A 26,120-nucleotide genomic window follows, 5' to 3' on the forward strand; every position below is an offset into this window, starting at 1 on the left:
TCTATGTCACTTATTTTGATGCTGTCTTAAATGAGGAAGAAAGTACGTAAGTCGCTTGATTTCTCGGGATGACGACGGCCAGATATATTTTGGTATTTGTGGTTTTTATGACATAATATCTGGCTCTCTGCCCTCTGCTGCAATGTTTCTGTTTCCTACTAATTGTGTTGAAAGCTGGAATCGTTTCTCACCAAAGAGAAGCGGTGTGTTTTTCACAAGTGTTTTAGAGGAACTTCAGTGAAGGGAGGATGGCAGTGCGGTAGCCGTGTGGTTTCACAACTTCAGAACGGACAGAGAGCCCCGGACTTCCTGCTTGCTGATCTCGGAGCTCACTTCAGAGAGACTTAGAAGAAGAAGTCTCACCGACAGCCGTCAAGGGAGCAACCAAACAGACCCTCCATCTTATCTGCAGCTCAACCCCGGTAAGATGGTGTGAGCCTCGCTGCTCATCGCCGCCTCTCTCCCACCTGCGCTGATGAGGATTAATAAATATCACTTCAAAGAGTTCTTTTTTAAAAAAATATTTTAAATACCTGTAGCTTATGTGGATTAAACGCTACCAGCCGTCTTGACATTTCTGCTGGAGGTGACGATGATGTCATTTCTGTGTACAGAGACCACTTGAGACATGGGCATATGTTATATCCTGGACGGGATCCTCATCTTCTACGGCATCATTCTCACCGTCTTATACTGCAGACTGAGGGTAAGAGAAACAGGAACAATACACAGCACACACCACCATGATGAATGTTAGAGAGTGTTGAACTGCTCCTTATGGCTGTTCAGTAACAAAAACACATTTAAGTGCAATATCTGAAGACTTAAGATAAGCTTTCTCTGTACTTTTGAGTGGAACAAGTCATGAAAACTTTCCACCAGTTTGTAAAAAGACGGATTATTTCACTGTAAATGATTCCTAACTTCCTCCATATTTCTCTAGATGAGTAAGTTTGCTTTTATGTTCATTGTGCAGCGTCGCTGACTACTTTTGTCAATTGTTTGCCGATTTTAGTCGTAACATCCTCTTGAGTATACCTGTACTGTTAAACTGTTAAATAAACCAGTTAAATCTCACACATTGAAGTGTAAATTCAATTTCTGATTTATTTTTGACAGATGCATTCAGCCACCAAACCGCCTGCTGAGGTAAAATCAAAGTTGTATATCTGCATAACTGTGGAAAAAATGTATATACAAGACAGTTGATGAGACATGATTGAGTGAAATATGCTTGGGAAAATATGTTTGTTTTTTTTTGTTTTTTTTAAAGGTTTCACATTCATTTTGTGGTATTTTATCCTCAAACGCTGTAGTTCTGTTTTATAGCCGACCCCAGACTATCATTTCCTGTAAGCTCAAGATGACCACTGACCTACATTATTTATACACTGCACACACTCACAGTTTCCACCATGTTCGCACAAAACAAATGTGTCAGATCCCACTTCCTGCTCATTGTGTTACACATGAAAACACTCATCTGAGTTAATCCTAAAAATTTAGAATAGATTAAATAATCTGCACCCATATGGCTTTTATGACTCAAGCTCAAAGGAGGACTAGATTCTTGATAATTTATCTGAACTGTTTCCATCCCACAGAAGCAGCCCGCTGAGGGAGGCATCTATGCGGTGAGACTTCTCATTATAATGCTTAAAAAGACATTTAAAATGGCACATGATGGAAAAGTGACAGATTACTGCTCAGCCAAGGGTGAAAGACTTTTTTTTTTTTTTCTCACCTACCTGGCTGTCAGAGAGAGAACAATATCACATTTAGACTCAGGAAATGGTTGCAGCATTGTTTTGTAGATGTGAATATTTAGTTTTTACATCAGGTATTTTCGTGTGTGTGTGTGTGTGTGTGTGTGTGTGTGTGTGTGTGTGTGTGTGTGTGTGTGTGTGTGTGTTTGTGTTCTGCAGGGTCTCTACTCTCCCAGTAATGACACCTACGAGACCATCAGAACGGATAAAAAGTCTATCGTCTGATCAAAGGAGACTCGGTGCAGAGAGGATGCTGAGCACAAAAACACATGTTGAATCTTTTAAACCTTTATACTGTATATTAAGTTGTTTTTACTTGTTGCGGGCCTGTGCATAGTGTTTCTATATTTACATTTTCTCCCTTTTTTTGGTAAAGAAAAAAATATATACTACTTTTATTCCTAAACCTCCTCCTCCTTTCATGTGCATGCATGAAATGTTAAAACTACTACTGTAATTTAAAAGCTATGTGAGCGAGTTTTCACTGCATGTTGCTCCATGTTTTTTACGAAAGTCACCAAGAAGACAGAAGTTTAATTTTATCTCTTGTTTCTGTTCATGTTCCCTCTTTTTGTCTTTCACTTCAGACTATTTGAAAGAACATGAAATAGTTTAACCTCAAAAACAGGACTGGAGTATTTTTTACTAACAATTAAACTGCTAATTATTTTTGGAATTAAGATTTCAATGTATTAAATGTCAGGAAATGGTGAAAAATATCTCAGTTTCCTAAAGTCCAAGTGACGTTTACAGATGTCTGTCTTTTGTCTCATCTGTTCAAAACCCAAAGAAGTTCAGTTTATAATGATTTAAATCAGTCAAAATCAGCAAGATTTCACAACTGACAAGATGAAATATTAATTTTCTGCCAAACTTGATTTGATTAGTCCAAATTATGTAGCAGTTTTAGGGGTTTTAAGCTTCTCATGAGCTTGAGTTACTTGGACTGGAACTTGGACTTGGGAAGATATGGTAACTCTTCACACTTTTTACAGAATAGAACGAATTTCAAGCCAATTCAAGTTAATTTGCTTGAATTTTGCCTAAAATTTAGATTTGACATATCAAGCTGGTTATCCTGTTACAATGTTTGAAATACATACGTTTTGTCTCAACAAGTGTCATGTCAATTTTTGAAACTTTTGGTTACTTGATTTCAGTGATATGCTTTATGTTAACTGCCATTTTTACCATTACATTTTAATTTATTAATTTTTCCCCCATATAATAGCAGTTTTAGGGGAAGATCTAACAAAAAAATGGTTTGAATCGTCTTAATAAACAAATAAATCTCACATCTCTTTTCATGTTCATTCACTGTTTTCCCCTGAGGCTCAGGAAACTCACTCAGAGGCTACACCTCCACAAACCGTTGCAACATACCTGGCTTGTGAAACAAAGGAAGGTCAGGATAAACAAATTTTAGCGTCACAAATATATTTGAACTATGGTGCAAGTAGTATTCATTAATTAATGTATGCGTACATGTTTCATTCATTCTATCATTATCACTGATTCCCATTAAACATCATATTACAATAAGTCAGCAGGTAAACAGCTGAAACAACAGGAACATGTTCCTGTCAGAGGTAAACAATCTGGTTATTGTGGAAAAACCGAGTGTAGATGAATTTCACAAGAAATCGCGCTACGTTCAATTCCTCCTGGGAAATTCAAAATTATAATCTTTAGAATTGTTATCATATGTCGACATGACAAAGTGTTTTAATAGATGTTGAAGGGAATGTAAAATTATGTTTAATTCATATTTAATTGAATTAGTTAAATATAGATATATATGCTACTTTGGAAAAAAAAAATATTGATGGAGTACAACTATTGGGAACATTTATGCGCTTGAATCTTGTAATCCTGCTGTTATCAGCACAGGTAGAAGGAATGTTCAACGCTGCAATTTTTGTGTCAAGATGTATAGGTCCAAATAAATAGGAAAATAACATTTTAATATTCACACAATGGTGGGAAAATAAAGATTTGTGTCACTTTAAAGCACATTTATAAGGCCTGCATTTGTATTGCAAATCACCTTAAGACACTCTTTTACTCAATGGTCTTTAAATGTGTTAATTTCTGCTAAAGCCTCTGTTGGATTTTGTTTTCTTGTGCATTGTGTAACCATGTAATTTTTTTTAAATTTAAATTTTCTTTTATATTTTTCCCTGTTCTTTTGTTCCGGTTTTCTCTCTGTACTGTTAAAGCATTTCAACTGCATTGTGTGTAAAATTTAATAAAGTTGAGTTGAATTGACTGATTAATCTTAATTGTTAACATGCGTAGTTAAATATCATTGAATTTACTTGTTAAATTGCTGGACTCGCATTGGTTTTTTTTTATCATATAATATCACAAGAGCTCAAAGCTGCTAAGGTGCTGAATTATAAACTCATACATGTATAATACTACATAATACTAATAATACATTACCGACTTAATTCAGCATCACCTGAACGTGGCATCAAGTGTGGGCGTGTCCAGTTTGCAAATGTGGGCGGAGCCAAGGCAGACAGGTGTAGAGGGGCAAATCTGTGTTGTAGGTGTTTCCTTCGGTGCGTGACGAGCGGACAGGTTTTCCATTTGCTCTGTTCAACCTGTTATTTTTTATTATTTTCTCACATAATTCCCAGCGTTTCTCTCTTCATGTGTTGATACTCCTCCGCTGAGTCGTTCTTCCAGCTGCTGAAGTGGACTTTGGCTTGCGCGCGAAATGAAGTTAATGTAGTTCACAACCTACACTGAACAACATCCAGCTCTTGCTAGTGGACAGCGGTGTAGTGTTTTTAACTTGTTAGAGTCAGAGTCGTAGGCTGTGTGAGTTGAGGAAGAAACACCTGTTGCACCTGCACGGCCTGCCGAGGACTCCTAATCGCTGCTGCCGCTGAGTTTTCCTGTCCGAACTAAACGCAGATATCGATAATGAAAGCTTGATATCATCCTCAAACAACCGAGAAGGAAGGTGATTAAGAGCAACTTTTATTTTGGGAGCAAAGATGGAGTCGGTCGGGCAAAGGGCAAAGAGCCTGGCACTGATTTTTCTAATTGGTGAGTTGTCTGTTACATTCATTTCCATGACAATGAACACTGGTACTGTTATGTAGAAGCCCTGCTGCCCGTTTTTACTGTTTATTTAAGTGGTGGATGTATTCAAAGTGGTTCAGATTAAAGAGTAAATTCCAAAATTGTGAAAAATATATTAATTCAACACAGAATGACAATAATATCGTCAAAAGGGGAAAGTAGCTTATGGTCATTTATATTACAAACCAAACCATCATGTTGCTACAATAACACCATAATATACCTGCGAGCACCTGGAGTGAGGCTGTTTGGTATTTTTATGAATCTTACAGTGTATATATCAAATGTCTATAAGCCTAAAATTGTCTGTACAGATCTGGTTTCCTTCAGAAATTAGTGTGAATTTGTTTTTGTCTGAATACTGTTTGTTGTAGTTACACTAAATGGACAAAAGTATGTGGACACACCAGATCTTGGTGACACAGTTTACATTTTTCCCGTTGGTAAATGGACATAATGATTGTCATTTAGAGGACGAGAATGTATTAATGATATTTCATTAGTACATTCAAGATATACACTCTATGGCCAAAAGTTTTTGGACACCCCTTTCTACTGTGACATTTGTGAAGGGCTGGTTTTCATGGTTTGGTTCAGACTTTTTAGTTCCATTGAAGTGAAATCTTAATGATACAGCATACAATGATATTTTAGAGTAGTGTTTCCCAAACTGGGTGTCAGAACCCTACCAAGGGATCATAAAATGAATTTAAGGGGTTAAGATTTTTTCAGATTTTCATCTAAGATTTGCTTATTTTGGTGAATTACTTGATAATTTTCCTCTTCCAGGCCCCAAAGGTTTTTCACACAAAACAGTAGGCTACATGCCAACTTCATGCCAAAAAAGGGTTGGGAACTTTTGTTTGAGACAGTTGTGTGTTTCCAACTTTGTGGCAAAGGCCCTTTCTTGTTTCAACAACATGTATCAACCCCTGTGCACAAGGCCATGTCCTTAAAGAAATGGTTTTCCCAGAGCACAGAGTCCTGACCTCAACCCAGTCTTACACATTTGCGATGAACCGAAACATGGACTGTGAGCCAGAACCTTATGACCCGATATCAGTGTTGGACCTCACTAATGCTCTTGTGGTTGAATCGGGGTTAATCCCTACCGCCTGGTTCCCAAATCTTGCGGAAAAGCCTGAAGCGAAGAGAAGAGTGGAGGGAGCGATAGCAGCAGATTAATACCTGTGGCTAATGTTCAGGCGTCCACATACTTTTGGCCAAGTAATTTACCTGTTTGTGCCTGCAGATGTGAAGAAGGAAGTGGCATAACAGAATGCGGCTCCGTCACATTCTTACTTTTAGTAAACATGAATCACATCTTATTGCTCACCCTGCGCCTTCCTCTTTTAAGTGACTAATTCTGTCAGTGCTCGGCTGCTTTTGTTTCCCTCTTTAGTGGAGATTACACTGGGGCAACACTTCAGCACTATTGCTACGATTAAAAATACAAAGTGTACACATTAGACTATGATTGTTACCTGCAGCCACAGGTGTGATATAGTCACTGCTATCCTGAGTGAACAGGAAAAGCTTGAATGGCAACCTTGTGACGTTCAGGTGAACTCTCGTTTGTCTAACTGTGTGTGTGTGTGTGTGTGTGTGTGTGTGTGTGTGTGTGTGTGTGAGAGAGGAGTGTGTGTTTAAGTCCTTCTTTCAATTTGGTGTTTATTTCTCTTGACTGTTTTCATTTCTCTTTGCCTTCCTCTGAAGTCAGTCTTACTCTGTCTCTACCTCTGTTTCTTCCCTTTCTTTCCCGTCATTCCCATCAATGATCAAACTGCACAAGATTTAACTTTGTCTCCTTCTCTCTCCACTCCATATTTAGGTCACAAACACTGTGGCTATTTGTCACCTAAATTAAAACTTCCTGTGTTTGTAAAGAGACCTGTTTCCCGTCTTCTCTGTGTCACACTCTTGATCATGTGTCCTTGCACTGACTGTGTATGGGATGTATTTATCTGTGGGAGCCTGCGTCCTGTATCGGCTTCTTTGTAATCATTAATAAAGTTTGAGAATCAGTAACCACAGGGGGAAAAAAATGTATACACTCCAGAATCAAAGGGCAAATGTTTGGTTTGCGTTGTTGATGCGTTGCTCTCTCACACCCCTTTCACTCACGTATCTGTTAATGTCCCACGGTTCGATGTAGACTTTCAGCCAGGTGTGATAAAAGCACAGTCAGTCTTAGTCATTAGTCGGCACTGATGCATAGTTATTTAACTAGCTCTGATGGTGAAACACGTCAGTGATACGACTCAACTACAAAGCTAGTTACTGTCTTTTTGTACCGGAGCTGCAAAAATGTATTATTTTGGTTTTTAATATTCAATATTCTATTAAACATGTTTGCACAGTTAACACTTTACATCGGTGCCACAAGGTGCTGCAACTAATCGCGAAGACAAAACAAATCTCAAACACCGGAGCTGGTTGGTTTGCTTTGGTTTTATTCTGCTGTAAAAAACAACCTACATGTAACACATTTGTCCAACTACTCACCAAAAACAAACAGAGATAAGAATCAGTCAAACATGAAATGTAGAAACACAAAATACACAATGAAACACTGAATAAAAATGACAGCGTATGACACAAAGAGTTCTGCATAAAATAGAGTTTAAAAAAAAGACTGAATTTACGTATTTCAAATTACTACATCAATAATTGAGATGTATATTATGCTTATAGACAAAAGCATATGTCAGTGTGTCAAGATCCGTCAAATACTAATGAAAATAGAAAAAAGTAAAAAGATTTGATGGAAAATGCAAAACAAGGGAGAGTCAAATGGAACCTAGGAGAAGCAGATAAGACAATAATCAATAATCAAGACTCGTCCAAACTAGAAATATCCTCATAACCTTAAAAAAAACCCCCAAAAACATTCATAAACTTCTTATGTTTCATATGTTTACTGATGAAAACTGTGATAACAGAATCATCCATCCATTATTTATACTGCTTCGGGTCATGGGGAGGTTGGAGCCAATAACAGCTGACATTGGACAAGGGCGGGTTACACCCTGGACGCCAGTCTACCACAGGGCTGACATATAGAGACAAACAAACAGTCACAGTCGCATTCACACCTACGGGCAGTTTAGAGTCGCCAACCTGCATGACTTTTGCACGCACAAGGGGAACATGCAGCCTCATACTATAGGCTACTATTATTAGCCTGCATCACTGCAGCTCGTTGACAGCATACAAACGGGGAGCAGATTTGCTTTTAACGAAAGTATTAACTCATGTAAAAGCACTTTTGTTGAGGTTTTTAGCGCTGTCGCCTCATAGTGTGAAGATCCTGCGTGCAAACCCGCCCCCCCCATGCCGTGTCTTCTTTGTCTGCATGTCAACAGACGAGCAGGTTTGGTGAACTGGCGACTGCCTGTAGGTACAACTGTGAGCTTGAATTTGTTTTGTCTGTCTATATATAAACCTTGTATGGGGTATACCCCGCCTGTCACCCAGTGCTTTAGTTTATGGGATAACACGGAGCCCTCCTGCCATCCCTAACGGGATGAGATGTATTGGAAATGGATGGATGGACTGTTTTACAAGCAAATGAATAAATAAAATGTCTTTTCCCTCCCCTCTTCAGTGGTGTGTGTGCAGAGTGACTTTGTGGAGCCTCCTGAACCAGATGCCTCCCTGCGCTCCATGTCAGAGAGTCAGACCAGGCTTCCCTGTCGCTACCAGGTGGAGGAGGGCGAGAAGGTGGTGCAGGTCACCTGGTACAAGGAGCTCGCGGACGGCAGCAAGGACCAGATCATCACGGCTCACTTCACGGACGGCCACACGGGTAAGCTGGTCGACCAGAGGTCAGAGATGCAGAGCTGTGGCCGGAAAGATTAGAGTCGGTTGGCCGTCGGTTTATTTCTTTCTTACTCATTATTCAAAACTCATGAGAGACCTACCTTCCTCCTTGACAACAACCTCAACCTTTTATCTTGGATTTCAATATAAATTGTCAAGGGGAAAAAGAAGCAAAGATGTAAGTAAATGAGAGAAAATCAAACATGTGCTCTAACTACAGTGAGCTTTGGAGTGAGATCATACCCCCGTGCATCTGGATTATTTGTCTGCAGGGTGGGGTTGTGACATCACTGGATAAATGCAGGTTTATTTTGCCAGTGTGTAATCATTTATTTTCCTTTCTTGGAGTTGATGCTTTAGACTTACAGGAAAAGATATTGTTACAAAGGATTTTTTTTTAAAATCTATTTGAGCTTTGTAAAGGATGACAGACATGCTGTATATCTGGCCTGAAGTCTGCTGTTTTCTCTTCTCAGAGTTTGGGCGTTACTCTGGTCGGGTGAGGTTCGAGAGCAGCAGCCCCACGGAGAATGCCGCTCTGCTCATCCCCAGTACGGAGGAGTCGGACGAGGGCAGCTACGCCTGCCACATCTCCACCTTCCCAAACGGAAACTTTGAGAGGCACATCACCCTCACCGTCTGGAGTAAGACTCATCCTCCTCCTCCTCCTCCTCCTCCTCTCACTCTCTCACTCTTCTCTTCCACACCTTCCTAATCCTATCAGAGCTGCTGTAATGATATTTAAACCATAATCATCTTCATAGAAGAAGAAGGAATTCAGCAGTTTTGCCAACGTGGCCACAAACACATGCACTGATAGCACATCAAAGCTTTTAGTGACTGAAAAGTAAAAAGAGAATATATTTTGCAACATAATATCATAATCACCTATTATTCTTTTAGTAACTGCTTAGTACCAAAAGAAAAATGCAAGTTTGAAAAATACTGTTTACCGCGCAATCTGCCTGTGCCCAGAAAAACTTTCTTTAGTGCAAAAGGCAGATTGTTGACACAGTAGTTAGAAAGTAGCTCAGCTTTCAAAACACCAGCAGGTTCTGAGTCCAGGCAAGGTGCAGAGGGTGTTTCGGTTCTAAAAGATAAACGGGTTTCAACCACCAGGTTTGATTGAGTTTGCAATAAGTTTCCAAGTCAAGTCACATTAATTTATATTGCTCAATATCCCAAATTTGCCTCAAAGGGTTTAACAACTTCTATCCTGAGACTCTTCGATTCATATAAAGACAAAACTTTTAACAGGGGGAAAAATAAAGCAGAAATAACGTAAAATTATAATATGGAGAGACAGAATTACAGTATTAGGTAAATAAAGTGCAAAAATATAAAGAGTATATGCATTAGAGATGATATCAAGTAAGGCAGCACAATTTAAAGGTACCGGATGTCATTTTTTCGGCCACTAGTTGTGCTATGGAGCAATGTTTTAATGAGTGAGTCCGTGATTTGTTTGTCTCGCACATGCACACGGGTAACACAGTGCACATTACTGCCGGTGATTTCATCTACAGTTGGTGTTAATGTGCTAAGAAATGCAGCCAGAAAAGGAGAGAAGACACCTAGCACCGGGTTTACAAGTATTGTAAGAGAAAAGAAAGGATATACTCGTGAACACACATTGTATCTTGGTGAGAGATTTGGGGAGAACTGAATGTGAACAGAAAACTCCACAGAGCAACATACTTTGAAGTAACCTGTCACCAGGTCAGCTGATGTATTAGTATTTTGGATCCTGCGTCTGTATCACTTCCTGAAAGTATCGCAGTGTGAAACGATTTCAGGATCCTCCTGGAAGTGAAAGCTGGAGCGACGATATGTGTTCTGTTCTACATGACATGAGCAGTGACAGATGATCAAGTCTCAAGCCTGTCCCGACACGCCTCATATCAGACGAACCAACAGAAATATGCGGAGTATTAACAGAAAACCTCCAGCGCTGAATTCCCTCGACTCCCTCAGCTTTAGACCGTAAACATTCAACCACAGAATGTTGAATGTGCACATGGAGTCCATCCAGAGGCCACATATTGACACACACATACTGTCCATGTATCATTAAGATCTGTAAACTGATCCAACTTGGCTGTGCAGGTTTGTACCTCCTTTAGCGAATACCTTCTTCTTTGATGATGACACTAAATGGAGCTGGGGATCTTCAAATAATACATTGTGATGGCATTGGTAACCATGCTTTCTATTTTAATGCTATCATCCAACAAAACAATTACAAATTCAGGAAAATGTCCTTTATTATTAATGCACTATCCCTACTTAAAATGATATTAATTATATTGGTAGATCTTGTCTAACTCTTTACTACTCTTTTTTTTTTAACCTATTTTTTCATTGAGGGAACAGTTGTGAAATTAAGATGGCGTTGTTAGAAATACATCACTTCCATATTGTGTGTCTGTAAGTGTTGAGAAATCCTCTACATGGTTAATATCCTTTTTAGGAGTTGTCAGTTTCACTCTTGTGAACATCATTTGTCTTGGTGGTGGCGCCTTATTTTATTGATTACGGTTTTCTCTGAGTTTTCTCTTTGTGTTTTCTCCAGGATGTTTAAGGAATTTGAATTTTTTTTTTCCTTGTAGCCATATTCTTACCTGATAACACGATCTTTAGGACCTTTTTGTCCTGACATACATTCACTACTCAATCATACAAAAGCATTCAGTGAAATCCTGGTTTTAATGGATTTAATTGCAGTCACTTTAGATGATTTTAGGTAAAGACAAATTAGCTTTGAGGCGGGCTGTGGAAAGTATTAATTAAATCTCAATACCATGGTTACCCTTGATTATAGGGAATGTGCATTACATAAAGTGTCCAGGTCATCATTTTTAAAAGATTAACAGAAACGAGCTTCAAGTCTTTAAAGCATCAGAAATCCTAAACCCCCCCCCCCTTCTGTTAGGTTCACCCATCTCCTCCCTGGAGCCTGTGATCCTGGTGGAGGGCCAGTCGTTCCGTGTGGCCGCCACCTGTCGATCCGTGGGTCGCCCGCTTCCCCGTCTCTCCTGGGACACCGACCTGCCAGGCCTGTCCCAGAACCGCACCAACGAGGGCGGCTCCGTGTCCAGCCACTACTCCCTGCACCCCTTGCGGAGCATGAACGGGAAAAAGCTGGACTGTTTAGTGTGGCATCCCAGCCTGGACGGGCCGCGCAGGCTCTCAAACCGCCTGGTGGTTCAGTGTGAGTACAGCCGATGATGATGGTGATGATTCTGTGAGACTGGTTCAAGGCCAAATAGAGACCAACAATAGACGATGTATGTCTGGTTTTGAATGTTTCCTGGTGTCATTTGAAATTGTATAATGAGTTTCCAGTTACCGTGTAATATGCAGCCGGGACAGCATTTGGCTCTCATAGCAGGAAAAGCACAAGTTTAACCGACAACATTAATGATTGTGTTTCATTGAGGTGTGTCAGTGAGGACTACGTGCCGGTGAGTTGGCATGTACAAAAACAGAAACACCTAGATGAAACGCAACTATCATTAATATTATTCTCTACATCTTTGCTTTTTCTGCAATGAGGTCAAATTGTCTGCAGTAAATAAAATGTTTACTCGGCTCGAAATATGGAAAAATACAAAGGACGATAAAGTTTTCAGTCAAGACCGTGGGATGTGTGAACTCACTACATTCTCAAAACCAGCGTAGAATCAGTATTTAGTATCAGGACACAGGATACTCTTCGTTCAGTTCAGCTCTCTCCACCAGGCCACCTTTTTTAGCTCTTCCCACTAATGCTAAATTCAACCAATGAGATTTTTTTCCCTCTGAATAACCTGCGAGAGATATTTGCACAGCCTAACCTTCTGTCTGTGAAAATAAATGGGTGACAGTACACTAAACATTAGACAATATTGGCAGGTTGGATCCCTTGCTAAGAGAGCGTTTGAGTGATACTCTGTGTCGAAGCAACTAAAACGTAAGTTCCTTCAACAATTGCTCTTTGTCCATTACACTGGACAGTTCACAGACGTCCAGAGGTGTGCACCTGTGTCACATGACTCAGGTTGGAGGCATGAATCTGACTTTAGACTCAATTTGACAAAATCTAAACAGACTTCCAACCTAACTTTGGCCAATGACTCCTGATTTCAAGCTTTTTAACTTGAAATGATCTGATATCCAAAGCGCTTGTATTTTTTCCAACCAGTGTGGATTAAAACATGCGCACTTCCTTGTTGGTAAGGGTTAGAGCTTCGGTCGCTCTGTCGAGGCATCATCATAGGGAAGTGGCCGTGGTTCAATCTAAACGCACAGACGCATCCCGAGCCCAAAGATTTAAGTTTATATGATTTAAAAAAAAAAAGTGTGCAGCAAATTAACTTTTCATTAATCTGACAACTGAGGAACCTTGGGAGTCAATCAGAGAGCAGCCGCTCACATCTTGTGAGCAGGAGGGAAAAGATTCATTTGTCAGTGGGGAACCAGCAGACAGACATCAGATGATACTTCAGACTGTCACATTCACATGGAGAGACTGTGCAGTCTGTAGAAATTACATGTAATTGTCACTGGAATAACATCCTGTACCGAAAACACGCCTTATCAGTTTTGCTTTTAATTGTTCAGAGTTTATTTGGAAGTATCAAATACACATTTCAAAGCACTAATATAATTCTGCTGTATTGATATACTGTCTAAAATGGCATTAAATTTGGTGCATAAAACCTTTTTTTTAGGACTCACAACACAAGGACTGGGTCTTGGGATTTCATAGTCAAGACTATGAGACTTAGAAAACAAGGACTTCTTGCCACCTCTGTAGACTTTATCGGTGTGAATGTGAAGTAGTGCTTTAATAACAGTGATTCTGAGGCAACTTCATCTTTAGATAAATAAAGATAAGAAAAAAATCCAGCCTCACCTGGTTTGTTTAGGGCATGAAGATATTTCTTTAAATGACTGTGCTGATAAAAATGCTGATCATCAAGGTTTTCTCTGTGCTGTAACATGCTGTCTACGGGTGAATATTTAGTAATGCTGCATGCTCATGTCTGTGTTTCTGTGTCAGACCCCCCAGATGCCACCATCTCCGCTCCCTCAGGAGACTTGTATGTGGGTTTGGAGAAAGCTGAGCTGCTGTGCAACAGCGGGGGATACCCCAAACCTCAGAACGTCACCTGGACATGGTACCGTCATCAGCCTGTCTGCTGCTGTCACACACACACACACACACACACACACACACACACACACACACACACACACACAGTATCAGGAGTTTAACTATGTCTGGCTGCCAGAAGGACTGTGCCAATTACATGTTAATTCACCCCACTGTAATACTATCTGTGCTGCTAAATTGCTCTTTACATGGCACTGGAATGTGACTGAAAACATACATAAGCCACGGCTAACACGCACTCACACACACACACGGACTACACACCCGCGAACAACAAAGAAGTGTGCTTGAATCTAAAGGAGGGCGTCTTTCTCTCCTGGCTCAATTCATCACAGAATAAAAGCCGCCGTGTAGTGTTGCGCAATTTGAAGTTATAAAAAAAAGAGGGAAGGAGAATATTTTCACACGAGGGAGGGAGTGAGCTACACGAGGAAGAGCAGGAGACACATGCTAAGAACTTAATCATAGTGCCATGCTTTAAATATCACTGTAATGCCTGGTAAAACACAGGGTCTGTGTTTAATTAGAGACACAGTACCAGCCATCACAGCTTCGACTGTGCACACAATGATCGAATGTTGTGTGCTGAGTGAAGAATATTTTAGCCATGAGATAGTCTTGAAATATTCAGATTACTCTGGATTAAACCTTTTCAGCGCCGCAGACCCTTCGGCGCATCTGTTGATAGAAACCCAAACTGCGTGGACACGACTTGCTCGGACTCAGAGAGGCTTGTTTTGTACATTTTAGTTAAAGAAGTAGGTTGCACATATGCATCATCACTTTCCTGCAGAGAGGTGGGTGAGAAGCCAATCACATGTCTGTATGATTAAAAAAAAAGAAAGAAATGAAGCCGGTTAGCACAGTTTAGCCAGGAAGACAGGAAACACAGGGGGCAACAGGTAGCCTGGCTCTGTCTGAAGGTAACTAAATCCTCCTACTAGCACCTCTAAAGCTCACAAATGAACACAGTGCATCTCAGTTGTTTTAATCTGTGCTGAGGTGTAGAAACTAAGGGGCTTTTCCCAAAATGTGAGTCTGTCCCTTTTGAGATCTCAAGGTTTCCAGATGTGTTAAAATTGATACAAATATTTATTTTATTTATTTAGTTAGATCCCCATTAGCCACTGAGCTATAACAATGGCTACTCTTCCTGGGCTCCCCTTGAATTCATAAACGGTACTTCAGTGACAACAGATACATCAATACACATCCATATCATTCATACGCACAACGAGACTCACAATGCACAACACAACCCCCAACAACCAACACAAGACTAACAGATACAGTAGCTCTATTTAATCATTTCATTTCTTAATAAATGAGAAAAAGAAAACTTTACACAATTCACTCCGATAAGTCGCAAAGAATGAATTCCATTCCACCACTGCTCGATATGAAACTGTTCTCTCTATTAAACTAGAATAAATATCATATAATATTTTCTTTTGCTATGATAGGAAAAAAAAAATTGTGTGTGGTAAATATTGTAAACACAAAGTGCATTTACGTGGCTGTTCCAGCTGCTTTTGACCGATCTCTGTCCTTCTCTGTCCTTGTGATTAGAATATTTACCACAGATTTGTGCCTCCAAGGTTAAGAATGAAATGTTGGATGTTAATATTTTAATATAAGTGTGAATCTCAGGTCTCATTCGCCTATTCTGTTCTTAGTGCTGAACCGAAACAGCACTGGAACGGATGAGACTTTAAACTTTAAAGGGGATATTGCAAACATTTAAAGAAATAGCATAAAGCGTGGTGAAAGCCGACTGAAACAGGCAGCCAGTTTCTATTAAAAAAATAAAGAAATAAACCCACCTACCAGCACCTTTAAAGCTCATTAATTAACACCATTATATGTTGTTTCTTTATTTTGTTAAAATCAAAGTGTAAAAGGGTTTTAGACTTTTTTTTTCCCAGCCAGAAAATGAAAGTGCATTCCCCAAAATATTCCTGTTGTGGGTGTAGTTTCATTCATTGCAAGATAGCAAACTCTCTGTGTCATTATAATAATACAGAGATTCAATCGCAAAGATTCAATCAACAAAGTAAAGAAGATTTTGGCTGCTAAAGCTGCATTGCTCACCTTATCAGTGTCATTTTCTACCATCTACTCAGTGCCAGATACAATCTCCACCTGTGGCTCTAGTATAAAAGGTTGGTTAGACAAGCTAGGTGGGGTTTTGAGAAAGGAAATCCGAGCCAGCTTCAGTTCGAGTGTGGTGGGGGGTGGGGGGGGTTAAAGCAGCTGTTAAATAGCCGCTGCAGCACAGTGAAACCTGGGGCAACATGACCCCTCTCGGTGGACCTGATCAGAAACTGGCTCTCCATTATGTGGCCTGCGATGTCTTCAGCTGCTCGGCGTGGGACTCGATAGCAGGTCTTGTTTAAATCCCCCAAACCTAGTATTTATTTGGTCTCTTCAGATCAATGGGCTCCACTTGTAAGCCCGGCAGGTTTTTGGTTCAGGTGCATGCAAATTGGTGGTTACACTGTGCGGTGACTCTGATCCCGTGTGGTAGTTATATTCCCTGATGCAAAACCAGTTGTTGCGTTGGTTGCTGTTGCTCAAGAGCAGATGTTAAACAGATATTTGTGGGTTAGCTAAAAAAAACTTTACACTGGAACTTAGGTTGCACTTTATTGATTTCATTTTCTCGGTGACCAGAATGAGTCACAGTTATTTTTTAGAGCAGTGAGTCGCAGGTTTCTGTGTCACATATCTCTGAGATCTAATGAAGTTTTTCATTTGATTATCCACAGGAGGGGAGGAGCTCTGCCAGATGGGGTGTCTGTGGTTGGAGGAAAACTTGTTTTTGGGCGGGTCCTGCGCATGAATGACAGTGGGGTCTATGAGTGTGTTGTCAAGAACAACGTAGGAGTAGGAAAAGCAGAGTATACACTGACACTAACAGGTAGGTGCGTGGGCCCTCAGCCTCGTCAGTGCTGTTGCTTCTGTATGTTCTGTGCATAAACTTAAACAAAACACTGAGCATTTTCTTTCATTTGGAGTAAGTGTGTAAATTTGCTGCCCCCTTGTGATGGATGGAGGGCATAAACGTGATCAGGATCAAAATTGCTGCATGAATGTGTGTGTGAGAGAGAAAAAGAGATGCATGAACATTTATGTCTCCCCCCCGTCTTTCTTTCAGAGATATCTCAACGCCAGGGCGACTCCTCTGATGATAACCTGCTGCTGATCATTATTGGCGCCTCAGCCGGAGCTCTGGTCATGGTGCTGGTCATTGTCGTCCTGCTGGTCAACCGCTACCATCGGCACAGAAACAAAAAGCTTGAGATGGAGCTCAGCGAGAAAACGTGAGTTGACTCACATTTTCTTTGGCCATGAAATGGGAAAACTGGAGAAGATATTCATGATACAGAGATTCAAAGACGTTCATCAGCTTTAACCGTGATGAGAGCTCAGCTGTGAATGTTTATGTGTAAACTGGTATTTAAACTGTTTACACAAGATGACCTAATTTCTGAAATTCAATTTCCAGACTCGCTATTGTTCCGTAAATCCTCCAAATGTGCTGTCTTTTTTTTTTCCCAGGGAGGAAATTAACAGCCTCTCCAGACAAGCCTCCTTCAGGAGACTGAACTCTGTTAGCACAGACCCCAGAGTGCCGGTAAGAAAAAAAAAGAAAAAGAAAACATAAATACACACACACACACACACACACACATACTCCTGCTGAGAACAATAACCTGGAGAGAAACCAGGTCGACACACCCGCCTGTTGGCCAGGTGTAGCCGGGGCGGAGCCGCTGGCAAGTCAGCAGCTATGTCTGCTGTGGAGGCTGATGATTACAGGCTGCTGCAGCTTCAAACAAATAACATGCAGTGTTCATAAGCACACACTGTGTCATTAATATCTCATTCTGGGTGATTATATATTTTTTTATCTTTTGTGTTCATGTTCAGTAACTTTCTTCCACTTTCTCCGCTCTCTCCAGGCTGAAGATTACGCCCTGCTCAGAGTAGACAGCAGAATGAACCACAGCCAGTCTCTGGTGAGTTCCTCACTGGAACTTTTTTTTATCCGTCTCATTGTATATAGTATATACAGACAGAAATAAGTTAATACAGACAGGAGGATGAATGCTACAATGGTCCCTGCATGGAACCAAGCATGGTGCAGTCACACAGTTTTAGTCTTTGACCAGTCTTTCATCGATCTATAACAAAGAACTTCCACAATATTGTTATATCCATATTTAACATGTCCTGATATCCACTGGCAGCATTGGCTGGGATCAGGCGACTGATGATGAGATTATTTCAATTAGTTATTTCAATTAGTCAGATTTTGCAATACTGTTAATACCAGGTTATCTATCCCTTTATTATATCAATGTGTTACCATGATGTATCTTGATTTGTCAGGTGTTTCATTTCCTGCATTAGTTAAAAACAGACAATTCCTCCTGGTCATTAATCCATTAACAATTTGTTAATTGATTTTTCAGAAAATATACTTCATCTTTCTATGCATTTTTACAAATAATAAAATATAAAACATGTAACATAATATATAAGATAACTTAACTGCTACATCATCCATTCTTAATGTTAGCCATTGACTGTTTCGAATTAACCAATCACTATCATTTAGAGTTAAAACGGTTTGTCCATTCATTTATAAATTGAGCAACAGATTACATTTTTAATCATCATTCAATCATCATTTATCAAGCAAAACTACAAAACTTGGCTCTGGTCACAACTTCTACTTTTCTCTGCTTTATTTATTGTTTATTGAATATTTTGGTGTAATTTGTTTAAATGGAGACAATGAGTTCCATAAAAGTCCTGATTTTCCACCTAAATATAAATAGATATGAGGTGTGTGGGAGATACTGACTGTTTCCAATTCAAAAGGAAAAAATGGTAAACTCTGACGACAACAAGTGCCGTCAGTCTATTGACGAAGGGAATTACAGTTGCTTAATTTGCATACTCATTGTTTAAGACAACAAGCAGTCGTTGTTGTTGTCAGCGTTGTGACTGTCTGTGGCCACCTCCTCGACCTGCAGGAGCGACCCACCTACAAAGACAGCCAGTCCACTCTGGGCGGGAAGTGGGGTCCTCCAGGAGGGGTGGAGGTGGATGAACTGGGGCGTCCGGTCGTCTGGCAGGACGACAGCGAGAGCCTGAGAGGGGCAGAGATGGACAGAGAGAAGGAGGAGCGCAGGAGGAGGGTGGAGTCGTACCTGAAGAGCAGCAACATGTCACTGGTATGTGTCACTGTCTCAGAGATTAGGCCGAAATGTATTTGGTTTCATTCATAATGAGTCATACGGTATCATGTTTTATTTACTGAGGGATTTGTGTTGTTACTGTCAGACGTTGCCAGGGAGATGGCACAAAAGGACTACAAAACAAAAACTGGAAACACTATCAGCCACTGTTTATTATAATAAACATTTTATAATAAACTGTTTTCGACTGTTTTTTATTTTAAGTCTGATTTCTTTCTGTGTCTGTCAGGACTCGGGTCTTCCTTCGTCCCTGGTTCCCCTGAAGGCCCAGCAGGACGACGCCGTCGGGCCCAGAGAGCCAGACCTCGGTCACGTCAGGGAAGAGGACTGGGCCCCGGCCCAGTCGGTAGAGCAGGGACGCGATGAGGACGACGGCAGCAGTAGCTCCTTCCAGATCTCAGAGGCGCTCACTACTCACTTCTACTACAGTAACGGGGTCCTCAGACCCAGGCCACACTCCAATGCCATTCTGCTGAACCCCAGAGGACAGATTATCTAGACTGGAGGCTCTCAGCCACTACATGTCTGCATTCCTGAATTGACAGTGATCTTATTCTTTGTAAATGGATGTTTGTTTTGTACACACTGACTGCAATGGGTAATTAGCCACAGGCATGACTCAAATGCTGATCATTTTATTACCTCTGGGTTGGGAGATTTATTTTAAGGCTATAATAATTGGGGAGTGTTTTAAGGTGATTTTATGTCTTCATTAGATACCCAACAGTGGAGAGGAAATGAGGAGAGAGAGAGATGGTGAATGACATGCAGTAAAAGTCCCCAGCCAGACATGGACCAGGAACTAATTTGGAAGTTTTTAAACCTAATTATTTTGAAGAAACAGAAAACCAAACAGCCAACGATTTTTACCTTTCATGCACCAAAATGGCATTTAAATGAAAACTTTTCCTCTCCTTGAAAATGCATGGAATCAACGTTCCTGTTACACAGCGTTTACTGGATTTGTGCATCCACGGCTTCTGATGAATTACAGCTGGATTCCTGTGAATCCTGTCAACTGTTTACATCAAAAACATTCAGGGAACACAATATGAACAAGCTCTAAGTCGTGGCCAAGTTAGTGTGAACTGGACTCAGAACCTTTATATTTCAGTGTGGATGCACCTGTGGATAAAAGGTTAGTGTGTGTATTTGTACATGTATCTATTTTATATATGTATATATATATATGTATATATGAGGAAGGGATAAAGAGCTACTGTATGGTTATGATGATGTTATGAACAGTTACCTGCAACTACAAAAAGGTCAGAAAAGCTGTTACTCTGAGGACCTGAACATAGACATGAAACAAACTGTTCATGGACAGAACATGTGGAACTGGCTTCCATGACCGGATTTAAACCACATCTACATTACTGTCACTGTCAGTGCACAGCAATCAGAGGCAGCACCCTCAGGCGAGGCAAACCAGGCAAATGTTTGTGGCCCCAAAGGGGAAAAGGGCCCCTGATGGTCCCTCATATTGTCACATTTTGCAATGACAACTATAAGCTGTCTTAAACCTCCCATGAAGACACCATACAGTGCACCGCTGCTGCCCCAAAACCTCCCTGAGTGGGGCCCCTGATGATGTGTGCTGTAGCTAGCCTCTACTGATTGCCTGCATGTGAGATGTTCAAGGAACATCTGTAAATTGTAGCATCTGTCAATAGTCTGCATATGAGGGTGGGGGAGGTTCTTCGATGGACTTCTTTCCCTGGATCCCCCAAAGTCTAGGATCACCCCTGACAGGAGTGGAGAGACTGGATGAAACGTGCAGGAGATGAACTGTAAAACATCATCCTGTGTTAACGGACTGCCAGTTGTCAGACAGCAAACATACATGTGCAAATTGTTTTATATTCATCCAGTGTTTTATATGAAACTGAAAAAAAAAAACCTGACATGTAAATATTAACATGGAATGTGTAGTCATGAAAGTACAGCGTATTCAAGTTTAAAAACAGAGTCATTGTCCTTTATTGAAACTTGGGATAATTAAGATTGTTTCACGTCGTGTGAGGATAAAGGGCATCACGAGGCTGACCCCAGCTGCTGTAATAGGCTGTAGTGATTTCCTGCTTTCTCTGTGTTCCTCATTGGCTCAGTAATAACTAAAATAGTTGAGATTGTGGATACAAGTAGGAAATCTCAGAGAACCGCTGTATTAAATGATTAGTTTGACAGTTTGGTAAATGTGTTAATTTGCTTTCTTAGATAAGAAGTTCCTCTCTGATGTCTGGATGGTAATCATAAGGCTAGTGAGCTGAAGAGGTGCTGGTAAGAGGATTTTGTTACTGCTGGAGAGAGCCAGGCTAGTCGTTTCCCCCTGCTTCTAGTCTTTATGCTAAGCTAACTAGCCAAATAGCTGCTGGGTGCAGCTTCATATTCACCGTACAAAAATGAGTGGTATCAAGACAGTAAACAGATGCATTTCCCAAAATGTCAAACTATTCCTTCAGGATGCTGCCTCTCCACTCAGAGCGGATAGTTTGGGCAGAAGTGAACCAGGCATGTACAACTGGAGGAGACCTTGAGCTGGACCTGGGACATGCTACCTCTCTTAAGCCTGCTATGGAGCCCCTCGGGATATCTTGCTTTGGAGGAAGTTACTGAACAATATTAATGTTCAAGAAGTGTTTTCTTATTAGGAAGGTTGCTAATTGACCCATAAGTATACGAGCTGCAGCTGTAAGGCTGAATTCTCAAAATGCTAAAAGAGACCAGCTTCAGTACTTCCTTTCCTACAAGATAGACAGGACTTTACAGAGGGAAATACATCGCTATAGTCTCACAACTTACATTAGTGAAATGTACCCATGACCAAACTTACAGAATTTCCCTGTTTCAGCAGAATTAGACGATTCAGGTCACGGTGTTCTGACCGCTGTTACATGATGTGGGTTCATATCTAAGTGCTGCAATCATCTTTTGTCCATTTCTGATGATTTGTCCTTGTTATCTTTCCATCAGGTGAAGGGAAACTGGTTAGAAAATTGTTATTTTTTTGCCTATTTTGATAGTAAAAATGGACATTGAATGTGAAAATTGTAATGCTAAGGGATATCCGAGGGTCTACAGTGATCATATAGAGAGGCTTGCTCTCCAACCCTCTCTGATGCACAATGACTCATGCCCAACACCCAGACACTATAGAACAAACTGTGTCCTTTTCTGTAACCTTAAGAAGTCAATATTCAGCTTTGTCCTTGGGGATGGACGCCCCTGTATATTTTTATAAATCTCTATATTGGCTGAATTTACAAAGAGTCCACAAGTAACAAATTTAGTTCTTACAATCAAAGCTATGACAAAGTTAGAATTTAAAAAAATGAGTGCACAGTAAAATCAGTCAGCTACATTACGTTTTGGTCATATCAAAATACAAAGAATTTGTTAATGAATCTAGACATAAATGCCACAGAGACAATTCTAGCTTTCCACATTGTTCAAAATCTATTAAATCAAACTGCATTTTGGGATAGAGCCTCTTTGTGAGTCCGCTGGTGAGTGCGAAGGTTACTCCTCTGAGAAAAACACTTGCCACATGTGTCGCATGTGTATGGTTTCTCTCCTGTGTGAATTCGCTGGTGAATCTCAAGATGGCTGACGCGATCAAAGCTTTTCCCACAGAACGGGCAGATGAACCATTTCTCCTTTATGCGGCGACTCGCTATAGTTTTATGAAACTCGGGGTCATTTAAGAGAAATAATCGGCTGTCTGGGTTAAAAGCGGACATGTTTTTAGTTTGTGGTGGTTTCTCTGAGAGGAATCTGAAGGACACTCCTCTCTCTGGGTGATTTATTGCTTCTATAGGTTGACTTGGCTGAGCTTGGCTTAAAGTCAAAGAAGCCCTTGATTTACTTGATGCACCTTGTCCATTATCTCTCATAAACCTGTCAGAATATGCTGTCTCTGCTGAATTATCGAAAATGTCCAAGGCATTTTGAATGAGCAGGATTTCTGAGTCCTGGTTTTGTGACAGCTGCTTTGCCTCAAAAACGCAGTCCGAGTCATCGACAGTGTTGCTGTCTCCCATCGAAACAGTCGTCCACTGCTCGCTCTCTTTTTCTTCCAGGACCTCGGCAGGTTGGTGGTTAGGATCCATCTCGTGGTGACCAGCTCCATCGTTAACACTGTGATCAGAGTCCAGGATCTGCTCCACAATCTGGACATCGTCCTCGTCCTCCAGCTTGACTATTAAGTCTTCATCATCTATGTCGTCCCTTTCACAATAGTCAGACTTGAGCTGCTCACACGGCTCTTCTGCCTGAGTGGGTGGTGGTGGTGGTGGTGTGTGATTTGCTGAGCTGTCCGGCCTCTCTCTGACACTCGCTTCGGAGCATAATTTCTGGACTGAATCTATAATAGGCCCTGAAACAACAAAGCAGGTACATTTTTAACATTTATTTAGCAGAACAGTTTCTTTGAAAAATCACTTACAGACATTTTAACTTTGTGACTGAGGCACCACCTTTTCAGCACTAAATGATAGTAACATGTTGCTTAAATGCAGTCAGGGATTATCCTGATTTTACACATTTTACACTATTTACTGTCATGTTATCAGCAACACACTTGGTTTAAAACACACTATAATGTAGTAGTAGACAGATTTAAGTGTTAACAAATGTATTTAACAACCATATCTCCTCCTGTGGACACCCTTAAGTGGAGGCGGCTGTATAAAAAGATAAAGAATGATAATATAGTTGTACACAAAATATATTTTCATAGAAGTCAGAATTATAACACACTATAATGTAGTTGTGTGCAGGCAATTTTAAGTGTTTATTAAACCATTTATTAAATGTGTATATAATGCTTATGAATACTTAATTGGAGGTGAGTGTTACCAGTATACTTTAAAACATACATTGCTCATTATCTATTATCCATGTATCGGTTATCCTTACCATCACCGGTGGGCGGCAGCAGTTTGTTCTGCTGCTCTCTCTTGGAAGAAGATGATGATGATGATGATGAGGACAGATTTGTAGTCTGTGCTTGAAACAGGATCGACAGTCGCTCATTTTCCATCAGCATCAACTTTGTGTTCAGGGCTTCAATTTCGTTCTCTCTCCGGCGAAGCTCGACCTGGACGAGGGCGAAGCCGTCCTCCCACAGTCTGCTGATTTCTAACACGGCCGCTTTAGCTAGCTTCTCCATGATCGAGGTTAACTTGCTCTGGAAAGCCACACAGTTGGCCATGTTGCCCCCCGCCGGTTTGGCACCTTTGCTGGCTGAAGCGACGTGGGCAGACATTAAACTAACTTTGTTATGTGGGGAGAAATCACACAGCAGCCGCAGTTTTAACGCTGTAATTTACATTACCGTTGCTGTTTAAGGCGAAAAACATGGAAGTGTAATACAATAGTAACAGGAAACGGGCGTGGTCACGTGACGGAGGATATACGGTGTTAGAGAAAGGACAAAATTTCTCAGCAGCAAAATCTGAATAAATAAATTATATATAAATCAAAAATGATCAGACTGAGAAGGCAAGAACGTCAATTATCTTTGGGTTGTAGTTTGTCAAATGTGAGTTTCCCAGAGCTCAAAATGAAACTTTCAAATTTGTTGTTTCATCGCACTAACAATCCAAAACAACAACAATTTTTTTTTACTAATATATATGACAGACAAAGGACCCAAATCATCCCATTTGAGAGGCTAAAGCACACCCAAGAACATTTATTAGTTTTTCCACACATTCTTTCATCTAACCACATACAGTAAAAACCGTTTTGACTTTTTCAAGAGCCTTACCATAAGTTTTACAAGTTCTGATTTGGCAATTTCTTTTTAGATCCATATGGACATAAACCTCTATTGCAGTATACTACAACCAGTTTTTTTTTTGTAAATAAATGAATTTTAACATGATAACTTTATGAACTACTCATAAAGCCGGTCTAACTTTTGATTGAATGTTCAGTTGTAGTTGATTAATGTATGTAAACTTGGCACCGAAGGAATAGTGGTTACATAACCTTAGAAAATTAGAAACTGACGTGTCATATAGTTGTACAAACACACCCCTGGACACTGGTGAATGCAAATATGGCTTTACTGCACATAATAATGTTGATATTTTTCATGTGATGCTAAGTGTTTTGCACAATAAGCCTGAATGATCTGCAAGTTGTAAGGCGACCTGGCTATTTCCGCAGTACAGCACTAATGGAGCTCCGTTGCTTTGCTGACCTAGTCAGAGAGACTGAAAGGAAATAACACTAAGTTGAAGTTATATTATAAATTTCATATAAGAGTCTGGGCTTTTTGTAAAACATCTGGGCCTGGACCCCACCCATCCTCCCACTCCGCCCATGATTGTAACCCAACATCAACACCTATTCAAAATTGAGACTTTTCCCCTACAAAATTATCAAAATGTCACCTGCAGCAAACTGCCAATGGCCAATGTTTAAGAAAACCAAGAGTGGGTTGCAATATGATGCTGTTGTCTGAGTCTGATGTGTATAGCAGTAATTTCTAATTTTGTCCACTAGGTGATGCTCTATTTCCATGAGAGCAGCTAAAGGCTGAGGTCAAAGAGTCGGTTCATGAAGGAAACATTTTTATGATTTAGACTGATTTAGAATTTTATCTTTGGTGCAGCAGTTTGTCATTGTAAAGTTTTTTAGCTAATTTACCAAACATTGTGGACCTGATTGTAAGTATTAAACATATGCAATCATTTTACACCTGCACATTTTAATGAATTAAACAAATGACAGGCCTGTAACATATTTATTGACCAATAAATTCTACAGATATTTTTATTGCATTTTAGTTATTCATAAACCAGTGGCAATCTGTTAAAGCAATCTGATAATAAAAAATCGGGATAATAAAAAAACAGAACAAAAAAGACTATGCCTTCAAGTTCTCCAGTTTGTTGGACATCAAAGGGCTTTGGCACACAATGGACACAATAAACATGGGATGGATCTAACAAAAGCAGCAGTGGCTGTGGTTGCATTACCTAAAACAGACTACAG

At 40.3% G+C, this 26,120-nt stretch overlaps 3 protein-coding genes across 3 annotated transcripts; 2 read left to right on the plus strand and 1 right to left on the minus strand.

Moving 5' to 3' along the window:
• Positions 1-444: 444 nt before the first annotated feature.
• fcer1gl (Fc receptor, IgE, high affinity I, gamma polypeptide like) lies at positions 445-4,034 on the plus strand. Its single transcript, XM_087178819.1, is given in 4 exon segments — positions 445-706; positions 1,120-1,149; positions 1,605-1,634; positions 1,926-4,034. Coding segments are annotated over 4 exon segments (240 nt in total). The 5' UTR covers positions 445-592; the 3' UTR covers positions 1,992-4,034.
• Positions 4,035-4,317: 283 nt separating this feature from the next.
• On the plus strand, positions 4,318-21,079 carry nectin4b (nectin cell adhesion molecule 4b). The gene is made up of 11 exons (XM_023424438.2): positions 4,318-4,826; positions 8,470-8,670; positions 9,161-9,328; positions 11,617-11,895; positions 13,729-13,846; positions 16,611-16,762; positions 17,000-17,165; positions 17,404-17,479; positions 17,808-17,864; positions 18,888-19,088; positions 19,342-21,079. The coding sequence occupies exons 1-11, from the start codon at positions 4,775-4,777 to the stop codon at positions 19,609-19,611; spliced, it is 1,740 nt and encodes a 579-aa protein (XP_023280206.1). The 5' UTR covers positions 4,318-4,774; the 3' UTR covers positions 19,612-21,079.
• Positions 21,066-24,514, minus strand: LOC111668394 (uncharacterized). The gene is made up of 2 exons (XM_023424442.2): positions 24,033-24,514; positions 21,066-23,490 (listed from the first exon to the last, which is right to left on the minus strand). Exons 1-2 carry the CDS (start codon positions 24,379-24,381, stop codon positions 22,580-22,582), a joined length of 1,260 nt encoding a protein of 419 aa, XP_023280210.1. The 5' UTR covers positions 24,382-24,514; the 3' UTR covers positions 21,066-22,579.
• Positions 24,515-26,120: the final 1,606 nt, after the last annotated feature.

Source organism: Seriola lalandi, unplaced genomic scaffold (genome assembly GCF_002814215.2).
Source record: "Seriola lalandi dorsalis isolate HSWRI2012SDOR001 ecotype SW California unplaced genomic scaffold, Sedor1 jcf7180002054736, whole genome shotgun sequence".
NCBI classification, from domain to species: Eukaryota; Metazoa; Chordata; class Actinopteri; order Carangiformes; family Carangidae; genus Seriola; species Seriola lalandi.

What these genes read in the sequence shown, in the direction of transcription:
- nectin4b (XM_023424438.2), top strand. Translation starts at nt 4,775, where the DNA reads ATGGAGTCGGTCGGGCAAAGGGCAAAGAGCCTGGCACTGATTTTTCTA. An exon ending in CAGAACGTCACCTGGACATG is followed by an intron (nt 13,847 to 16,610) that starts GTACCGTCATCA and finishes GATTATCCACAG; the next exon opens with GAGGGGAGGAGCTCTGCCAG. An exon ending in GCACAGACCCCAGAGTGCCG is followed by an intron (nt 17,480 to 17,807) that starts GTAAGAAAAAAA and finishes CGCTCTCTCCAG; the next exon opens with GCTGAAGATTACGCCCTGCT.
- LOC111668394 (XM_023424442.2), bottom strand. Translation starts at nt 24,381, where the DNA reads ATGTCTGCCCACGTCGCTTCAGCCAGCAAAGGTGCCAAACCGGCGGGG. An exon ending in GCTGCCGCCCACCGGTGATG is followed by an intron (nt 23,491 to 24,032) that starts GTAAGGATAACC and finishes TTGTTGTTTCAG; the next exon opens with GGCCTATTATAGATTCAGTC.